The 16,267-nt window shown below is 40.9% G+C and overlaps 1 protein-coding gene across 1 annotated transcript in view; it reads left to right on the forward strand.

Moving 5' to 3' along the window:
* Positions 1-16,267, forward strand: part of SCML2 (Scm polycomb group protein like 2) — a 60,400-nt gene that overhangs the window by 3,025 nt on the left and 41,108 nt on the right. Inside the window, exons 2-3 of the mRNA XM_032205736.1 lie at positions 2,204-2,311; positions 12,777-12,847. Of these exons, the coding sequence (XP_032061627.1) occupies positions 2,290-2,311; positions 12,777-12,847 (93 nt within the window). The 5' untranslated portion in view covers positions 2,204-2,289. The remainder of the gene's footprint in view (positions 1-2,203; positions 2,312-12,776; positions 12,848-16,267) is intronic.

Here is a 16,267-nt window from a genome sequence, read left to right on the forward strand (position 1 = left end):
AAGCACCTGGAGGTTTCTCCCGTGGTCTAGCTGGCTGTTTCTGCTGGGGATGGCGAGGCCATAGTGAGAGGTGCCTCAGGTAGCAGGCAACGTGATCAGCCTCGCTCACCCCTCATGCAAGGTGGTGGTGGTGCTGGAAAGCTGTTCCTGGGCCTGCCCTGTCTTCTGGAGGTACCCAGTTTTCATTTTGCTGTCGTCCAGCATCGTGTAGCGGTTGTTAGAGGCCCAGAAACACCGCTCTTGAATGTCTTCTGTGACAAACGTCGCTACCTACCAGCTAATTAATAGAGACTCTACGCTGAGTACTGTAAGTGTGAGCGGGTTTGAAGTAGCACCTCTTCCAAACAGTAGTATATTGTATTCCTGCTCCGCGGTTCGCCCTGTTTCACAGAGCTCTCTCAGAGCTTTCCCTTGTCCTATATTTTTAACAGGCCGGTGGGCACGCTGTAAAACCGCCTATCTGGTGGAGCAGAGGCTAATGAAACGCTGGAATCCTTTTTATGTCCTGACAGACGCTCCGGTTGTGCTAAACTTGATGACTATCACTGCAGGGTTGGAATCTTTATTACTGCACCAAGTGCAATCTGGTGCTTGGAACAAAAAGATAAAAACCATGCACTGTTTTAAAGTAATCTGTAAAACAGTTACTTTGACTCTGCATCACCTTTCGCAATTTATTACTCGCAGCGGAAAAGCTTTGAATTTTGGGGGGAGTCTCCCAAAGTATCACGTATTTCAAATTTATTTGATGGCTTAAAAGGGTTTCTCTTCTTAATCCTGATGATCACTTATGCTGTGACTGCTATTGTGTAGGAAAACCTGCTTACTTTATGTCAGTATCCAGTTTTATTTATAACTGCTTTCAAGTCTCAGTCACTTAAGTTTTTTTTCTAATAACTATCCAGCATGTCCACACGCTGCAGACACGCACAAAACGCATTCTTCAGTCACTGGCCTTTTTAAAACCATATTTAGTTTGTTTTAGCCATGGGGCTAGCACTGCATAAAGTTTTTGTCATGCAGTCTACCACCATGGCGTACAATTTCCTCTAAATTTCACTGAAATGTCACAATTTCAGGAAAACGCTTGCCTCTATGACACACCTCTTGTTACATGCAATATCTACGTGCAAATTTTTAGCATGTGAGTGTAAGGTTCAAGAAATTCCAAACAGATATCTTGCTTTTCAACCACTATTCCTTTTTTAAAGCACTGGAAAGGTATAGCTTCCAAAAACGTTGTTCTTGGCAAAATTCATCTTTTGAAAAAGTGTCCATGCATTTAAATAAAAAAAAAAAAAAAAATCTTGAACTGTTGATGATATTAACTGTAAGGTCATGGGATTTCCTTGAAAAGAAGTGATGAAAGAAGACAATTCAGAAATTTGAATGTATTTTTATGCATTATTACTTGAATAGTGAATGGGAAAGGATAATAAACTTGCCCGTTTTGTTGCTTTAGGGGTAAGAAGCCTCAGCTGAGTTTCACTTGCTTTGAGTGCAGTCGAAATTGCAAAGAATTGATGCTGGAGTAGAAAATCCCACTAGCACGCACACAGAAATTGTTTTTGCTGTGTTACAATGGTTTAACTAAGTTGTTTCTAAGCTCTGCAAGAGTGTGGGTCACTTCTAGTTATCTGCAGTCAGCCTTCCCGTGGTGGGTTCTCCCTCCTCTGCCGTAAGCGGTAACGGGCAGTGGTAGCAGTGAGCAGTTGTGCCTTTGTGTAGGTTTCTTACATCAGTGTTTCGTTCCCCTTCCTGGTGTGGTTCTGAAAGAGCATTTCATCTAGAAGTGCTTAAAGTTATGTGATGGAAGATAAACTCTGTGTGTGTAAGCCAGGAGGAGCGTGTGATCCATGAGTTTTTCTTCCATTTTTCAGTAGTGTTTATTGGGGAAAACAGGAAAGAAAAAAAAAGCATGTTTTATATCTTTGAATTAGAAATTCACTGAAAATGCAAATCATTCTACCACAAACTGTCGAAATCAACGAAATAAAAGTTTGGGTTCTTCTATACCCTTGCTACTTTGACATATCCATTGTTTATGTGCCGCTCTTCTACAAGCAGCTTGTTAAAAGTTTGCAACTTTATACCAGCAAGATAATTGTACAACAATACAAAAAAAAAAAAATCCTCCTTTTCCAAAACAAGAAAGCCCAAACCCCAACAACCCCCCCTAACTTGTTGTATTATTACTCCACAGGAAACTGTTGTGCTGAAAGGAAGAATTAACTGGTCTTTCAACTTCAGCCTTTTTATTGTGAGAGAGAAGATCACAGAAGTGTTACCATGGGGAGAACAGCAGCTAAAGGTGAGGCCTGATAGCTTTTATCCAAGAGGAAAGAAAATAGGGAACCTGTTAAACTGTCTCTTCTGTGGTGGTGGTGTATTACTTAACAATTAGGATACTGTGCAATTTGAGAAGTTATGATATATACTGAACAGAGGTAAGTATGAAGTTTACATTGTTTTAGAGTAAGTGTGCTAAATTCAGCTTAGCCTGGAGTTCTATACAAGTTCAGCCAAAGCAATTCTGTCCTGTGACAGCCTTGAAGTCGTTATACTACTCTAAAATTGAACAGTGTGTCTAGATGTGGTATTAAATGAAATGTAGTGCTTTGTTTTGTAACTGCACAGAATTTATCAGGAGGATAACTGAGTAGTGCAAGGAATAAAAGTTTACTGCAGTGAATAGTATTAGCAGCTGTCTTCTACAAGCTCTTGAAGATAAAAATGTACACTTTTAAAGAAATTTGTCCACAAATGCACAGTGTAGTACAAAGGTGTGATACCCACTGTGTCATGTCTGCAGAAGATAATTGTGAATTAAATGCTAAAATAAAGAGCGAGGCTGAAGAAATAACAAGTGTGTTTGGGTTGGTGAAACAAAGAGAATGTAAAGCGAGAAAGACCCGCTCTTTCAAACCAGCTTTCTGCTGCTTTTTAAACCTTTCAGATGAGTGGGCTTCCCTCCTAAAACATTACTAATACTTTTGTGTTTTTCTTGAGCTTTCCACCTTCAGCCCAAGCTGCTTTATGTGCTTGTGTGCTCCCTTGGTAAATAATTGTCTTGCTATAATAGATTTTCTGGAATGGCAGCAGTCATCTATTTAATTGTTGAACCAAGAGTTTATGGAGGAAGTCTACCCCCTTCTCTTGTAGTTTTTCTGCATGGCTGTTGTCTAGATATACTGAAAGAAGCACTCTGTGCTGGGCAGATAAGAATCCCACTGGGAAGCAGAGAAAGAAAGGGAAGGAGGCATTTTAGATTCACTCTGTCTTGATATGCTCAACTGCATGCACTGAAGTTTGGGGAAGGGTAGCTAAAATGTGCTCACAACTCTGTGCGCTAGAAAGCAAAGGCAGCCCCTTCCTGACCTGTGGTAAGTCTTGGGCTCGTCTTAGTAAACTTCGTATGAGGGTAAGTAACTGCATGGCATGGGAAGAGCAAATGTTTCTGTCACCCAGACGTGTTTCATGTCTGTCTGGAAGAGACAAAGGATTTCTTTGAGAAAAGCGGTCTCCTGCCAAGTTTTGAACACAAGCTGGAGTTGAAGGCTTTAAGATGGCGAAGAAGTAGCTGCACAGATCTCGAAGGCATGACTGTGAACTTTTTTTCCCCATAATGGACAGCAAGCAAATAGGAAGTCTTAAAAGATGACAAATACATGACGCCTCATGTAACACGCCTCTCTAAAAACTAATGCTGTCAAAAGAGATGATGCTTGCTAGTATACAGGCAAAGAATCCATCTTGTTTGCTGAAAGATTAACTTATCCCAGAAAGAAGTGTTGGGGATTTGTTAAGTGTCTCAGAGAACAAGCTGCAGTTCAACATGAGAGTTTGTAAGAGGAAATATAAATTGGTCACTAGGATCATCTTTACCAGACCTTATTATGTTCTAACGGTGCTTTTTTTTTTTTTTTTTTTTTGCCTTTTTTTATTTGCATTCACAAGCCAGTAAAGATAGCTTTGTCTCGTTTCTTCCTTGTCTCTAATTTCTTGCATGATAGATGTGGTTACTCTTGCCTGTCGTCTCTTGAGTAATCTTATCAGCAGAAGAATTCTGTGGTTACAGATAGGGTGAAGTAATGTAAACACGTGGAGTTTTGAATCAGTAAGGAGAAAACACTATGTCAAATAACCTATTCTAATCTTCTTTTGTAACTACTGCTTTAGTTTATGGAGTGTGCTGTTGAAAAACTGCTATTTGGTGAATAGAATGTGCCACTACTTTTTATTTTTTTAATTAATTAAAAATTAATTAATTATTTTTATTAATTTTAATATATGCTGTATTCTTATCTATCTACCTATAAGAAAACATTCTTTTGCAGGGTTTTGAAAGTAGATGTTTAGCCTGTATGCATTATAGGCTACCTATATATGTATTTACACAGTGAATATAAAAGCTTTAAATATATACTTAGATATATTACTGTATTTTTAACACTTTCTTTGAAAATAGGATCCAATTCTTTCTTTTCTTTTTTTTTTTTTTTAAGAGAACTGAATAGCATGTAATTAGATCCACAGTAGTATCATTTCATTTTTGTTTGTGTTTTGACAAAGTGATCTAAAACATACTGTGTTTTGCACTGGGAAGTACATTCAAGCTTGTGTCTTTATAAATGAACTTTATGAACAGAGAAAGATAATGAATTCACCTGACTTCTTTTTGTCACAATGAACTTCAAGCTTCTAGAACTAATAAGTCTTTTCAAACTCTAATATATAAATAAAGTTCCCATTTTCAAGTCCACTTTTCAGCTTTGAGGGAAGTAAATCATTGAGCAGCTAGCTGAGGGAGATGAAGGGAAAATACTGATTGTACCTGCAGAGCTATTCATGACCTCATTTTTGAGATTAGACGTCAAAGTTTGACCAAACTGAGCCTCATTTGCTGAGGGAGTCGTGTTTCTCAGTCCAATTATTTGACATAATACTCTTCCATTTCTTAATTTTGTTTCCAGTGATCTTTTGGAATTAAATTTACCAGAGTATAGGCTATCAAAATATCCTATGTAAACTGGCACACTTAAAGGCACTTAGATTTATAAATTCAGTTTTTAATAAATCTTATTTTCCTTAATGTTTCTTCTAAAAATAATCCATAAATTCTTATCCATCCTGACTAATGGCATTGGAAGAGGCGCGCTGCACCAAAGCATCATAGCCTTTGTAAAGTGCAGACTGAGGGAAACCTTTCCAAGTGGTGGGAGGTAATAGTAGACCCAGGGTATCTCAAGGAAAAACAGGACAGTAATTCTTACAGTTAATGGCTTTTCATCTGTGCAGACAAAACACTCCAGCTTTGTAGTGGTCTTCCCAACATTGAAATATGGCATGCGTAAAAGCTGGGGGGTATGGGACGGACGGACTTGAAAAACAATCTTGGTTTAATCAGACTTATTTCTTGGATGCCTCTGCATGTGCTGGGTGTGTTTTGCTTGAGCATTTTAAAGAATAGCTTTCTGCTATTCTTACATAAAAACTTGATATATCTATCTATCTTATATATATATATATATATATATATATATATATACACCTTATATATATATATGTATATTATATAAAAATAAATGATAGTGCTTTGAGTTTTTATTATCAATTAAGATGCCTCCAGCTCAAATGAAAGAGGTATCTTAAGGAACTTATATTTCTTTTCATTAATGTCTTCATCTCTTCTTGTTCTCACAGTTTTCTAATTGATGATTGTAAGTAAAATGTGCCACTGAGGGTATTCCATTTCAGCGTTTTTATTTGCTATAGTATTTGTGAAATAGGCGTTAAACCTGATACAGGAAACAATTTGGGTGGGAGATGTCAGCAAAAATTCATCTGGTGTGCAGGCCATGGGTTTCCACATTCTTTCACCTGTTCCTGATTTCTCTTATCATGAAAGGCTGTCATCTCGTTTGAAATCTGGCACTGTTGGGTCGATGTTCTTTCATGGCTGTCCTTTCAAGCTGTGGGTATTCGCAGGAAGCAGTTATTAGTTCTGTCCTTCAATAAGCCTCTTATGTGGGACTCCGCTGGATTTCCTCTTCAGTAATAAGTGGATAGGGAAGTCTTCTGTTCTGCAAGCTATCATGCGACAGTCCCATGACTGTTTCATTTTTTTTTAATTTTTTTTTTTTTTGAAAGCCAGAATAACCGAGCACTGACTGGGTTCAGTTCAATCCCAAAGAGGCTGAATGGAATTTATTTTGAACTGCAGGAAGGAGACGGTGACTGTTGTCTTTGTGTCTTGTCATGGTCACTGGTGTAGTTTTAGTGCTGCCCCTTCTTGATTTCTCGCTGATAGTTGTCAAGGTGTAGGGTGTCCACTTGTGCAGGTTAAAGCCCTACTCCTGAGCAAGGACCTGGCTTAGAGCTCTGTGGGCACCACCCAGTAGTATTGCAGCAGGTCCATCTGAAGTCGACCCCCTTAAGGATTTTTCCTTGGACACCTGTCAGCTGCTTTCAAACCTTTGAAGGCAAATTTCCAAAAGAAAGAGCATGCAAGTCAAGAAAGAAGACTAAGTAAAGGAGTAAACATAGCATTTTTTTCCCATACTTTCAAGGATCTGGGGTATTCCATATGTGCCTTGGGAGAAGCAGGTGATATTTTTGCAGCACATTTTGAGCATTTACGTAGTTGCCGGTTTACTCCTATGTAGCCTCTCTCAAGTCAGTGAAATTCTCTTTGTTTTCTACAACTCTGGTGTCTGGGTTATCTTATATGTGGAAGGTGTCTTGGCACTAATAGGCTTTAAAGGTCTTGACCAGCCTCCCCTGGGACCTTTTCTCTATCCTTTCCAGGCCCAAGTCCCCACATCAGCCTTGGGGCAATCAGTCCTTGCCGCAGTGAGGCAAATAGATTCAAGGATTCAACAAAAGAAATACAGAATTACATCTTTAGCTCAGAAATAAACTATTAGGTTTTGTTATTTTGTTGTTTCTCAGCTTGCAGTGGTCTGAACAAGATCTAAAAAGATACCCAGCAATTTTGAGGATCTGAAATTGTGTAGATTGAATATAGGTATTTGGAAAAAAAAAAAAAAAAAGGCAGGAATGCTTTTTGTGGAGCTAGTACTACATTTTCTACAACTAGATGTATTCTGATAATGTGATATAATGTAATCAAGCTCTGCTTTTTCATGCTGTACTTTGCAATATATTTTGAAAGAAAAATAGCACAGTGTCTAAACTTGTAATATAATTTACCTTTTGATTATGCACTGAAGTAGATGAAAGAAAGTTTTTGGAACAACACACTCTGTACTGTTTGAAAGCATTCTGTGTTATGCTGGACATCATTATGATGGGAATATTACATTTATTATGTGATGGAATCTTCTCTTTTAGATTCAAAGAATATTAAAAAAGAGAAAGATGGCAAGAATCAGCAGGCAAACAACCCGTCTTTAAACAGTGGTAGGTATTGCAGCTGTCAGGTTATTAGTTAAGGTGTCCTGAAAGGAAACGTATGCATTTGGATTGCAATGTCTCTTGAGGCTTTTTTTTCCTCCTCTAATGTCTTTGAATATTACTGATGGTAGTTAAAAACATACCATTGTTTTTGTTTAACTTAGCAAAGCACATTTTGGTGTAGCAAATGATGGTTGAAACTGCTTGACTTGAGTCTGATAGTTTTATTAGCTAAGACAAGTACTTGTTATAAATATAATCAAAAACTCTCTGTAAACACTAACTTTTTAGATCATTTACTCATCTGTCTGTTGTTCTAATCATGTATTTCCCTGTTTAATGCCTTTTATACCACAGTTACCTTTACTTTCCTTAATGTATTTGCTGGTGCCAAAGAAAGGCTTTTTGGTGTTGCTAACTGGATTCTAATTTTATTTAAAAAAAATGTTTTCAAATCAATTGTCTATCAATAACAAACTAAGGGAAACTTCACACTTACCAAAAATGATCCAGCTTCTTGTCAAACTTAGACAACTTCTGGTGTATCCTCAGCAGGTGCCATGGGGCATCATATATGTGGGATTGCTGGGATGTGTGTGGGACTGTGGGCAGTTGCACCGTTGTGAGGTTCAGTAAGAGGGCAGCAACATCCCTATATGCTCCTCATATATTTGTGGTAGTTGCTTGAATTTGGGGCAGCAAGAATTGTCACGAGTACTGTTGACTGAAGTGGAAAATCTTTCTGGGAATCCTTAGCTCTTGATGAAGTATCACTGGGTTACTTAAACTCTCACCCAGCTTGCATTTCCATACCCTCTGACTCCTAGTAAATGGCCTGGTTCAGGGGTTATCCTGGATGCCGCCCGAAGAGTGGGTTACTGTTGTGTATTCATTGAACGTACTGGTTGACCAGTGCAGTAATAGGGTGGTTGCCTTGATGATCTCATGCCATACGGATGAGATACTCTGCTACCACCAGCCATAGTACAGCTTTATGCAGTTAAGTTTTTCAGACTTCTTTTTTTCATTTCTTGGGATCCTATTGGTGGTAGTGTTCTGCTCTGTTACAAATGCACTTTGCATGTCTCAAAACATGTCTTGTTTCCCCTCTACAGTAGTGTAACTCCAGTCAGACTGGACTCAGCATGCCTGTGTTTCAAAATCAGGTTGTCTGACATGACAGATGGAGCCCCATAAGACAGCCCCCACCAGCAAAGTGCTGTTCACATGTGACTAAGATAACCATATTTTGTGAGTCACTATAAAACTTCTTGCCTTCTTCTGCAGTAGGGAACAGCATGTGGAAGATGCTTTGTGTAGGAATCGTGCTAAGCAAGCAGGCTTTACTCTGTCGTCAGTGTTCCTCCACTGGGGGCTAGCTGTTCATCAGCTTTCTGAGCACTGAATTTACTCATCAGATCCAGACTCAGCCCTGTCAAACACCTAGAGAGGAGTGACTTGCTCAATATCATGCAAGGTATCTGATTTTTGATAGATTAAATGAAAATTTTTGTCCTGTGTTGTTACTTGTTGGTGGCCAGGAAGAAGAAAGAGCCTCTTTTGGTCGTTGGTTGAAGGAAGTTGCTTTACAGTGCTTTGGGCTACAATCCAGCAAGTCTCCAGATTGTTCAGGGGGATGCGTGATAGGAAAAGTCGAAGAGGATGGGAAATAGAAATGTGAGAAGAGCAGCTGGAAAAAAAAAAAATTAGGTAGGGAAAGGCAGGAGTAGAAAAATTCTAGCTGAATGATCCCAACGTGTGCAAGGTTAGAAGGAATAAAAGGAGGATGTGAAATACCTTATACTTTACCTACCGCGTTTGCAGGAGTGTGTAAACAAAAATTAAAAGGAAACATTGTCTTTGGCAAAGAGGGGTAGTAGGATGAAGACTAGAAAAGAGAGATCTCCGTGTCAGAAGTTTTAGGTGTGTGCTAAAGGATCCTTGGGATGAGATGAGAAGGCACGAGGTGCTCCATCTGTACAAACAGAATGTAGACTGTGGTAATACTGTACTAAGCAACAATAAACCAGAACCTTAGACTCTACATATTTACAAGCTACACTTGAATCGTAGTTTAAATCTTCAATTTAAAATTTGTAAAACTTGGATTGGAACTAAACTGAAGCATTGTGTGTGGAAGAGGACGATGGAGTTAGGGAGCACTCCAGCAAACGGGACGTCCACTTGTCCATGGGACCAGATGGGGCCTGTGGGACTTGTCTGATTTGGGGCTTCCCTATCATTTTGGTGACTGGGGAAGCCTGATGATGACTGGAAGAAGGCAAACCACATACCTGGGGTCAAGAAGGGAGTATTTGGGGAACTCCAGGTCGGGCTGGTGGGAGCCCTGTACATCTCAGGGGAAGACACCTGCACCTGGGGCCTGCTGAGGCCAGGCAGGCCGGAGGCGGGCTGCCTCAAAAGGAGCTCTGCCAAAAGGGCCTGCGAGGCAGCAGTGTGCTCTTGTGGTGACAAACGTCAACTGCACCCCCGGTCAAAGCAGCAAAGATGTAGGCAGAGGGCCGAGAGAAGGGGTTTGCTCCTTCTTCTTGGTGTTTGTGACACCGTGCCTGGAGCACTCTGCTCAGTTTTGAGCTCCCCAGCATGGAGATGACAGTGACATACCAGAGCAAGTCAGCAGGCAGGCCACCACAAGCAAGAAGGTTGTGAGATATAAGCAGAAAATGGATAACAGCACCAGAAGAATGATTTCCTTGGCTGGAAGAAGCAGCAGCTTGTGGGAGATGATCTTGCAGTCTTGAATTGCCTGACAGGTGGCTGTGGAGAAGACCAAGATGGATGCGTCTCCAAGGTGCAGTGGAAGGATGTCTTGGCCTTGCTTGTTGGGATGTGAGGTGTTCCTGTGTCATGTGGGGGAAAAAAAAATATTCACGTAGAGGGTGATGAAACCCAGGAATTGGGGTTTAGAGGTTACCCACAGAGATCCTCAGAACTCAGCAGCCTTGCTGTGATGGGACCTGCTTTGAGCAGCCGAGCTAGCAGCCTTGTGGGGTCCCTTCTAGACAAAGTTACTGTGTGATGGGCAGAGCTGGTCAAAAAGAGGCAGGTTTGGAAAGAACAGCAAGTGCCATTGGTGTGCGGGCCATTGACTGTAAGTCTATGCTATTGTAAGCAACAATGGCATAAACTTATTTAATCCATTTTTTGTTATTGTTTTTTAATTAATCAGGCTGTTGGGCCACACTGATTTTTTTTTTTTTTTGTGTTACTGTTTTAGAATTGCATTCCTGTGCTGGCTACAAACTATTTAATTTTTTTTACCAAGTTTCCTAATTACCTTCTGTGTTTTTTTTTTTTTGTTTGTTTGTTTGTTTCGTTTTCCCTGTTCCCACTATATGCTTATTTGTTCTTCAGCATAAAAACTCCTTTTTTCAATTTTCTCTTTGCTGCTGGGTTGGTAGAGTTGGGCTTGTTGCATAATAGGTTTTTCTTGTGCTGTTTAATTCAGCCTGCAGGTTCGAGTGGGAAGGAGAATAGAATGCATGTTAAATCATTTAGCAGGAGCTCGTTTTCTTGAATTTTCTTCATTTGTCAGAAGTCGTATGTTTTCAGGGGCTTTAGAGTTAGGAAGATGTAGAAAATAACTGTTTCTTTACCTGTGCATGTTGGATACAAAGAAGCTTTTTTGGTAATTTTTTTTTTTTCCCATGTGGTTGTCTTCCTAGACATGCATCTTCTATGCTACCAACATACTTTCATTTCCCTTTTCTATGATTGCAGTAATTAAATGATAATTACAGGCATCTCTGAGACCTTTAATTTACTACAGTTATCTTCAGAAGTGGAGTGGTTCTAATGTAAGCTTCAGATCATTTTGCTTGATGAAAATGGTTCTAATACCTAGGATTTCACGTCCTGTTATAACAACTCAGGTAGTTTGGGAAATGCAGACGTATGGATGTAATGTTTTCAGAGGGGGTGAATTAGGGTTTCTCCTCTTGAAAGGTGTCCTACCAAAATGTCGTCGTTAGCAGCCTGTACACAGTCCAGTCTGCCAAATTAACAGCTCTTGAAATGTTACTGACTTGTTATATAGTTAGCAATTGCATGCCTTCTGCGGTGTCACAGACAGATCATTCATACCCTTTTGAGTCTGCTGTGACAAAAAATGAGGATCTGAGCAGCCCAGAGGGGTGTTTCTCTTCTGCTTGAAGCCCCATATAAGTGCCTCACTAAGTGCTGTACTAATGCAGGCAAGCACTAGGTTAAAACCGACAGACATCCTTCAGAGAAGCAGTGTGCAAGAAAACACTGACGTTTTCTGGTTGTTTCTTTGCTTCTGAAAATTGCAGGGAAGTGTTTAGCTGTGCTCAGTAGTGTTTTTACTGATAACCATGATGCAATTTCTCCATTGCTGCTACGGATTATGCTCTGTGAAGTGACTGCTGCTTGGAGCCACTGGGTGGCATCATTGCATTATTTTGGGGTGGGTTAAGTGATGATCTGCTCTTCAAGAACATCAGGAAGATGCCAGCTGCCTGAACAAGAAAACTAAACAAACAAGCTCGCCTAGGTGATTTAAGGACAAAAACTGTGGCGTGGTAGTTTTTCTCTTGTGCTTTATATTGATTTAATGCTTGCTTATATCTGTGGCGTTAGTGCTTCGTACTGTTCCAGTTGTTCAAAAAATGGTAACGCTGATTAAATCAAATGCAGGATACACTCAGCTGTGTACATAAGCAATGCCAATATTAACACTGGAAAAAATGATTCTGTTGCTGAACATTACAATAGTATTTACCTTAAAAAGACAGACCTTTATGTGACTTCAGAGGAAAAGGCAGAAAGATGCAGTTGGAAGGCCGAGCTAATCCTTTTGATCTATTGGACTGGGGATAGTGGTTCTCAACATATGCTTCATCGGACACAAAACATCTGTGTTTTGTTTTTTTTCCATGTATTATTTCAGCACTCCTCTGAAGTTGTTATACCAGTGCTGCTGTTCCCATGCACTTGTTAGGGGCACTGAGATGTGGAACCACTGATGGGATTTGTCCAGGGATGCTTGGGAGGTCTTTGTGCAGAGAATTAAGTCTAGATATCCCAACTTGTGTCTTTGTGTGTGGACCACAAAACGAAGAACTCGTGGGAAGTTTATATTGGTATCTGCCAATTGTGTGATTTCTGCTGATGGATATACAGAAAGCTATTTCAAGGGTTGTGTATTTTGCAAAGATGGAGTTTACATTTTATTGTAATCCTCTTCTTGGAAAAAAATGTATTCTATGAGATAGTTGGATGTTTTTCTTTTTTTTTTTTCCCTCTCTTTCCCCAACCTCTCTTAATTTGTGTTCCCTTTAAAACTGTCAGTATGATCTTTTTTATCTTATGTCTTCCAGAGCAGTTTAATTGGGATGACTATCTGAAAGAGACTGAATCAGTAGCTGCCCCTCTGCATTGCTTCAGACAGGTATGCCGAATACTTTGCAAGTGTATGTGTGTGTGCTTCCATGTTACAGGGTGATGATGAAGCAACTTTTATGTTCGGACTGCTTGCAAACTTTCTATTTGACTTCTTTTGATCTCTGTTTATCAGTAGCTTACAGTTTTGGCAGAAGCCAGAGGCTGAGATTTTCCATTCTTGGTTTCTGCCTTAAGCCAAACTTTGAGGGTTTCATTAAAGTTGTAGCTTTGGACTCTTTTTCTTCAAAAGAAGACTAGTTAATGAAAACAGATAGAAGATATTTCTGAACTCTGATAAGCCTATTTTTTTCCAGTAATCTTGGAGGTTTACTGTGAGAATTAAAATTTGGCTGATAATCAGAGGAGTCTTTCTCCAGCCCCATTTCTGTAAGAGTCCTTTCAATTCTGAGAAGCTACAAGATGTACAAAATACACGTTTGCATGTGCAGGAGAACTTATTCACTGCTTCTTTTCTGGATCTCTCAAATATGTTGCATTTGGGCTCTTTCAGAGCAGGGTGTAATAGATACTGGAGTTCAAAAAATACATTAACAAAAAAAAAAAAAAAAAAAAAAACGAGGGGAAAGACTTTTTACTAGGGCCTGTAATGACAGGAGAAGTGGCAGTGTTTCTTAACTGAAAGTGGATAGATTTAGATTGGATATAAAGGAGAAATTCTTCACTCAGAGGGTGGTGAGGCCCTGGCACAGGCTGCCCAGAGAAGCTGTGGATGCCCCATCCCTGGAGGTGCTCAAGGCCAGGCTGGATGGGGCTTTGGGCAGCCTGGGCTGGTGGGAGGTGTCCCTGCCCATGGCAGGGGGGCTGGAACTGGGTGGTCTTTAAGGTCCCTTCCAACCCAGACCTTTCTGTGATTCTGTGATAGAATACAAAGGAAATACTAGATTTATCATGAAGAAAACTATTTGCCCCTGAACTTAGTGTAGTTACGGTTGCTGAAGTGGTACTTCTGCTAGGCAAAATATGGAGAGTGGCTAAGGTTAAACGTATCAAAGGTAGGAATTTAAAAGATCAAGTTTACTGAAGTGCTTGCACGTGCTAGCTACAGTCTCAGGTTCTCAGGATTCAGTATTGTTCCTCGTTCAGTAAGAGGTTGTAAGGAGTGCAAGTTCTGTTCACCCCTTGTCCTTTGGTTTTGTATCTATGTGCCGGTGCAGTTTAAATCAACCCATCTTGTGTAAGCTAATGTGCTGGTTTACCAAGCTGGGCAGCTGAGCTCCACCACAACCACGCTCTCACTCCCCCTCCTCAAAGGGAAATGCTCCTGCGGGGGCTCCTCTCCACAAGCAGCAGCTCCGGCCCAGGGCCTGCTCCTGCGGGGGCTCTCCATGGGCCGCAGCCTCCTCCAGGCCACATCCACCTGCTCCACTGGGGGTCCTCCACGGAGGGGATGGAGCGTGGAGATCTGCTCCATGTGGGACCCATGGGCTGCAGGGGGACAGCCTGCTCCACCAGGGGCCTCTCCACAGGCCACAGGGGAACTGCTGCTGCCTGCCTGGAGCACCTCCTGCCCTCCTGCTGCACTCACATGGGGGGCTGCAGGGCTGCTTCTCACTCCTCGCTCTCCCAGCTGCCATTGCCCAGCAGTTTTCTTCCCCTTTCTTATATTTGCTCTCCCAGAGGTGCAAACGGCATAACTTACTGGCTTTTGGCTGTGGGCAGAGGCAGATCCATTTGGAGCTGCCTGGAGCTGGCCCTTATCTAACATGGGGCAGCTGCTGGGCTCTTCTCACAGAAGCCCCTGCAACCAGAACCTCACCATGTAAACCCACTCCAGCTAATGACCTTCAGCTGGTTAGCCCTCTGGAGACTGTCATCTCTGCAGGGATTTTTCTCTCTGTAGGGGGAGCTGCGGTCCAGTCTGTTCCCAAGTTGAGGAGTGTCTGAGCTGGCTGCATAGAATTATGTAGGAAGAGTTTCAGTGTGTATGCCTTCACGGTACTGGGCAGGTGGATGCTGAGGGATCGGGTAGTTGAGGTTGGGAGAACTGTACCAGGTGTGACAAGCTGGGCATGTGTAGTTTGCTGGACTGCATCTGTTCAGAAAGGTATCTTCGAGGGTTCACTGGCAGTCTGTGATAACTGGCCTCCAGTGGGGACCAAACAAAAAGCAACATGAATGGATAATCCAAGGAGGAGAGGAGCATCACACAGCATATGTGAAATTGCTTGGAGGAACAGAGAACAGGGAGAGGGGAGAGCAGGTGGTAGTGTTTCCTCATACTAGATCTTGAATCCCAGCTTTCTCTTCAGGAGATGAGCATAAATGCCCTTCTCATGCTGCTTTCAGTGAGAGAGGGCTAAAAAATAGCAATGTCCCTATCTCTTTTTGCCTGGAGCACCTAAAATTTATTATCTTCAGAAATTAATTCTACAGTATGTGGTTTTCAGAGTGGATACTAGCTAAGGGCAGAGACCCCAAGCCCTGCCTGGGTAGAGGCAGAGAGCAGCAGTGCCATGTTCACAGCCCATGGGCCACGATGACCAGAGCAGATGCTCTTGAGATGTGTAGCTATGGCAGACAACCATTCAGGAGCCTTTCTGTGTGTCTTTCTTGCATCTTTCTCTTTGCTACTAATGCTCAAGAGGTCTGAACTGAACAGAATAACATCTTAAATAAAGGTGTTTAAGTAATGTGCACTAACTGAGATACATAAATCCGAGTGACTTGGATTGCTTAAGCAGTGTGTGGGTTGGGAAGAAGAGCTTTAATGTCTGTGCTTAGCAAATTTCAAAACAATTTACATATGCAGACTTGCTGTTTCTTCTAGAGGTTGACCTTTAAGTAGAAAGTGATACGCAATGTTAATTATTGCAGTGCTGGCTCCTCTCACTAATTAATGTTTGCATATTTTAGAAACTAAAGCGCTTGAGCTTTGTGTAGGACTAATTTGACTTTTATTGGGTTGCCCATGAATTGTACATGTCATTTTCACTCTGTGTAATGAAAGAAAGACGCTGTTCTGGCCAGCCAAAAAGCAAGCGGAGAGAAGTTTAATTTGACAATTATATCCAAAAACTGTGACTTGTGGGAATTTTACAAAGTTCAAATTTTGTAGTAATTAAAAATGACCTGGGGAGCAGTAGATTAAAGTCTCTACCATAAATTAAGATACAGGCATAGACAGCTAATGGGAATTGATTAGAGCCTTTATCTTAATTCAGCTTGTATTTTATCTGTTGCTCTCGGTTGTTTTTAATTACTACCTACAATTTTGAAGCATTTCACATCCTTTTCTCTCACCCTGCAACTTCTTTTCAAGCAGCTGAAAATTTAAAACGTAAAAGCTCCTTGTGGTTTGAACAGAGGTTAAATCAAGGCTCTTAATCTAGCAGGTTTTATTATTTTGCTGCAAGGAACTGGTATGGAGGAGTCACCTTTTTAGTACAGTGCCTTGAGTTGTTACTAT

The sequence above is a fragment of the Aythya fuligula genome, chromosome 1 (genome assembly GCF_009819795.1).
Source record: "Aythya fuligula isolate bAytFul2 chromosome 1, bAytFul2.pri, whole genome shotgun sequence".
In the NCBI taxonomy this organism is placed as follows: domain Eukaryota; kingdom Metazoa; phylum Chordata; class Aves; order Anseriformes; family Anatidae; genus Aythya; species Aythya fuligula.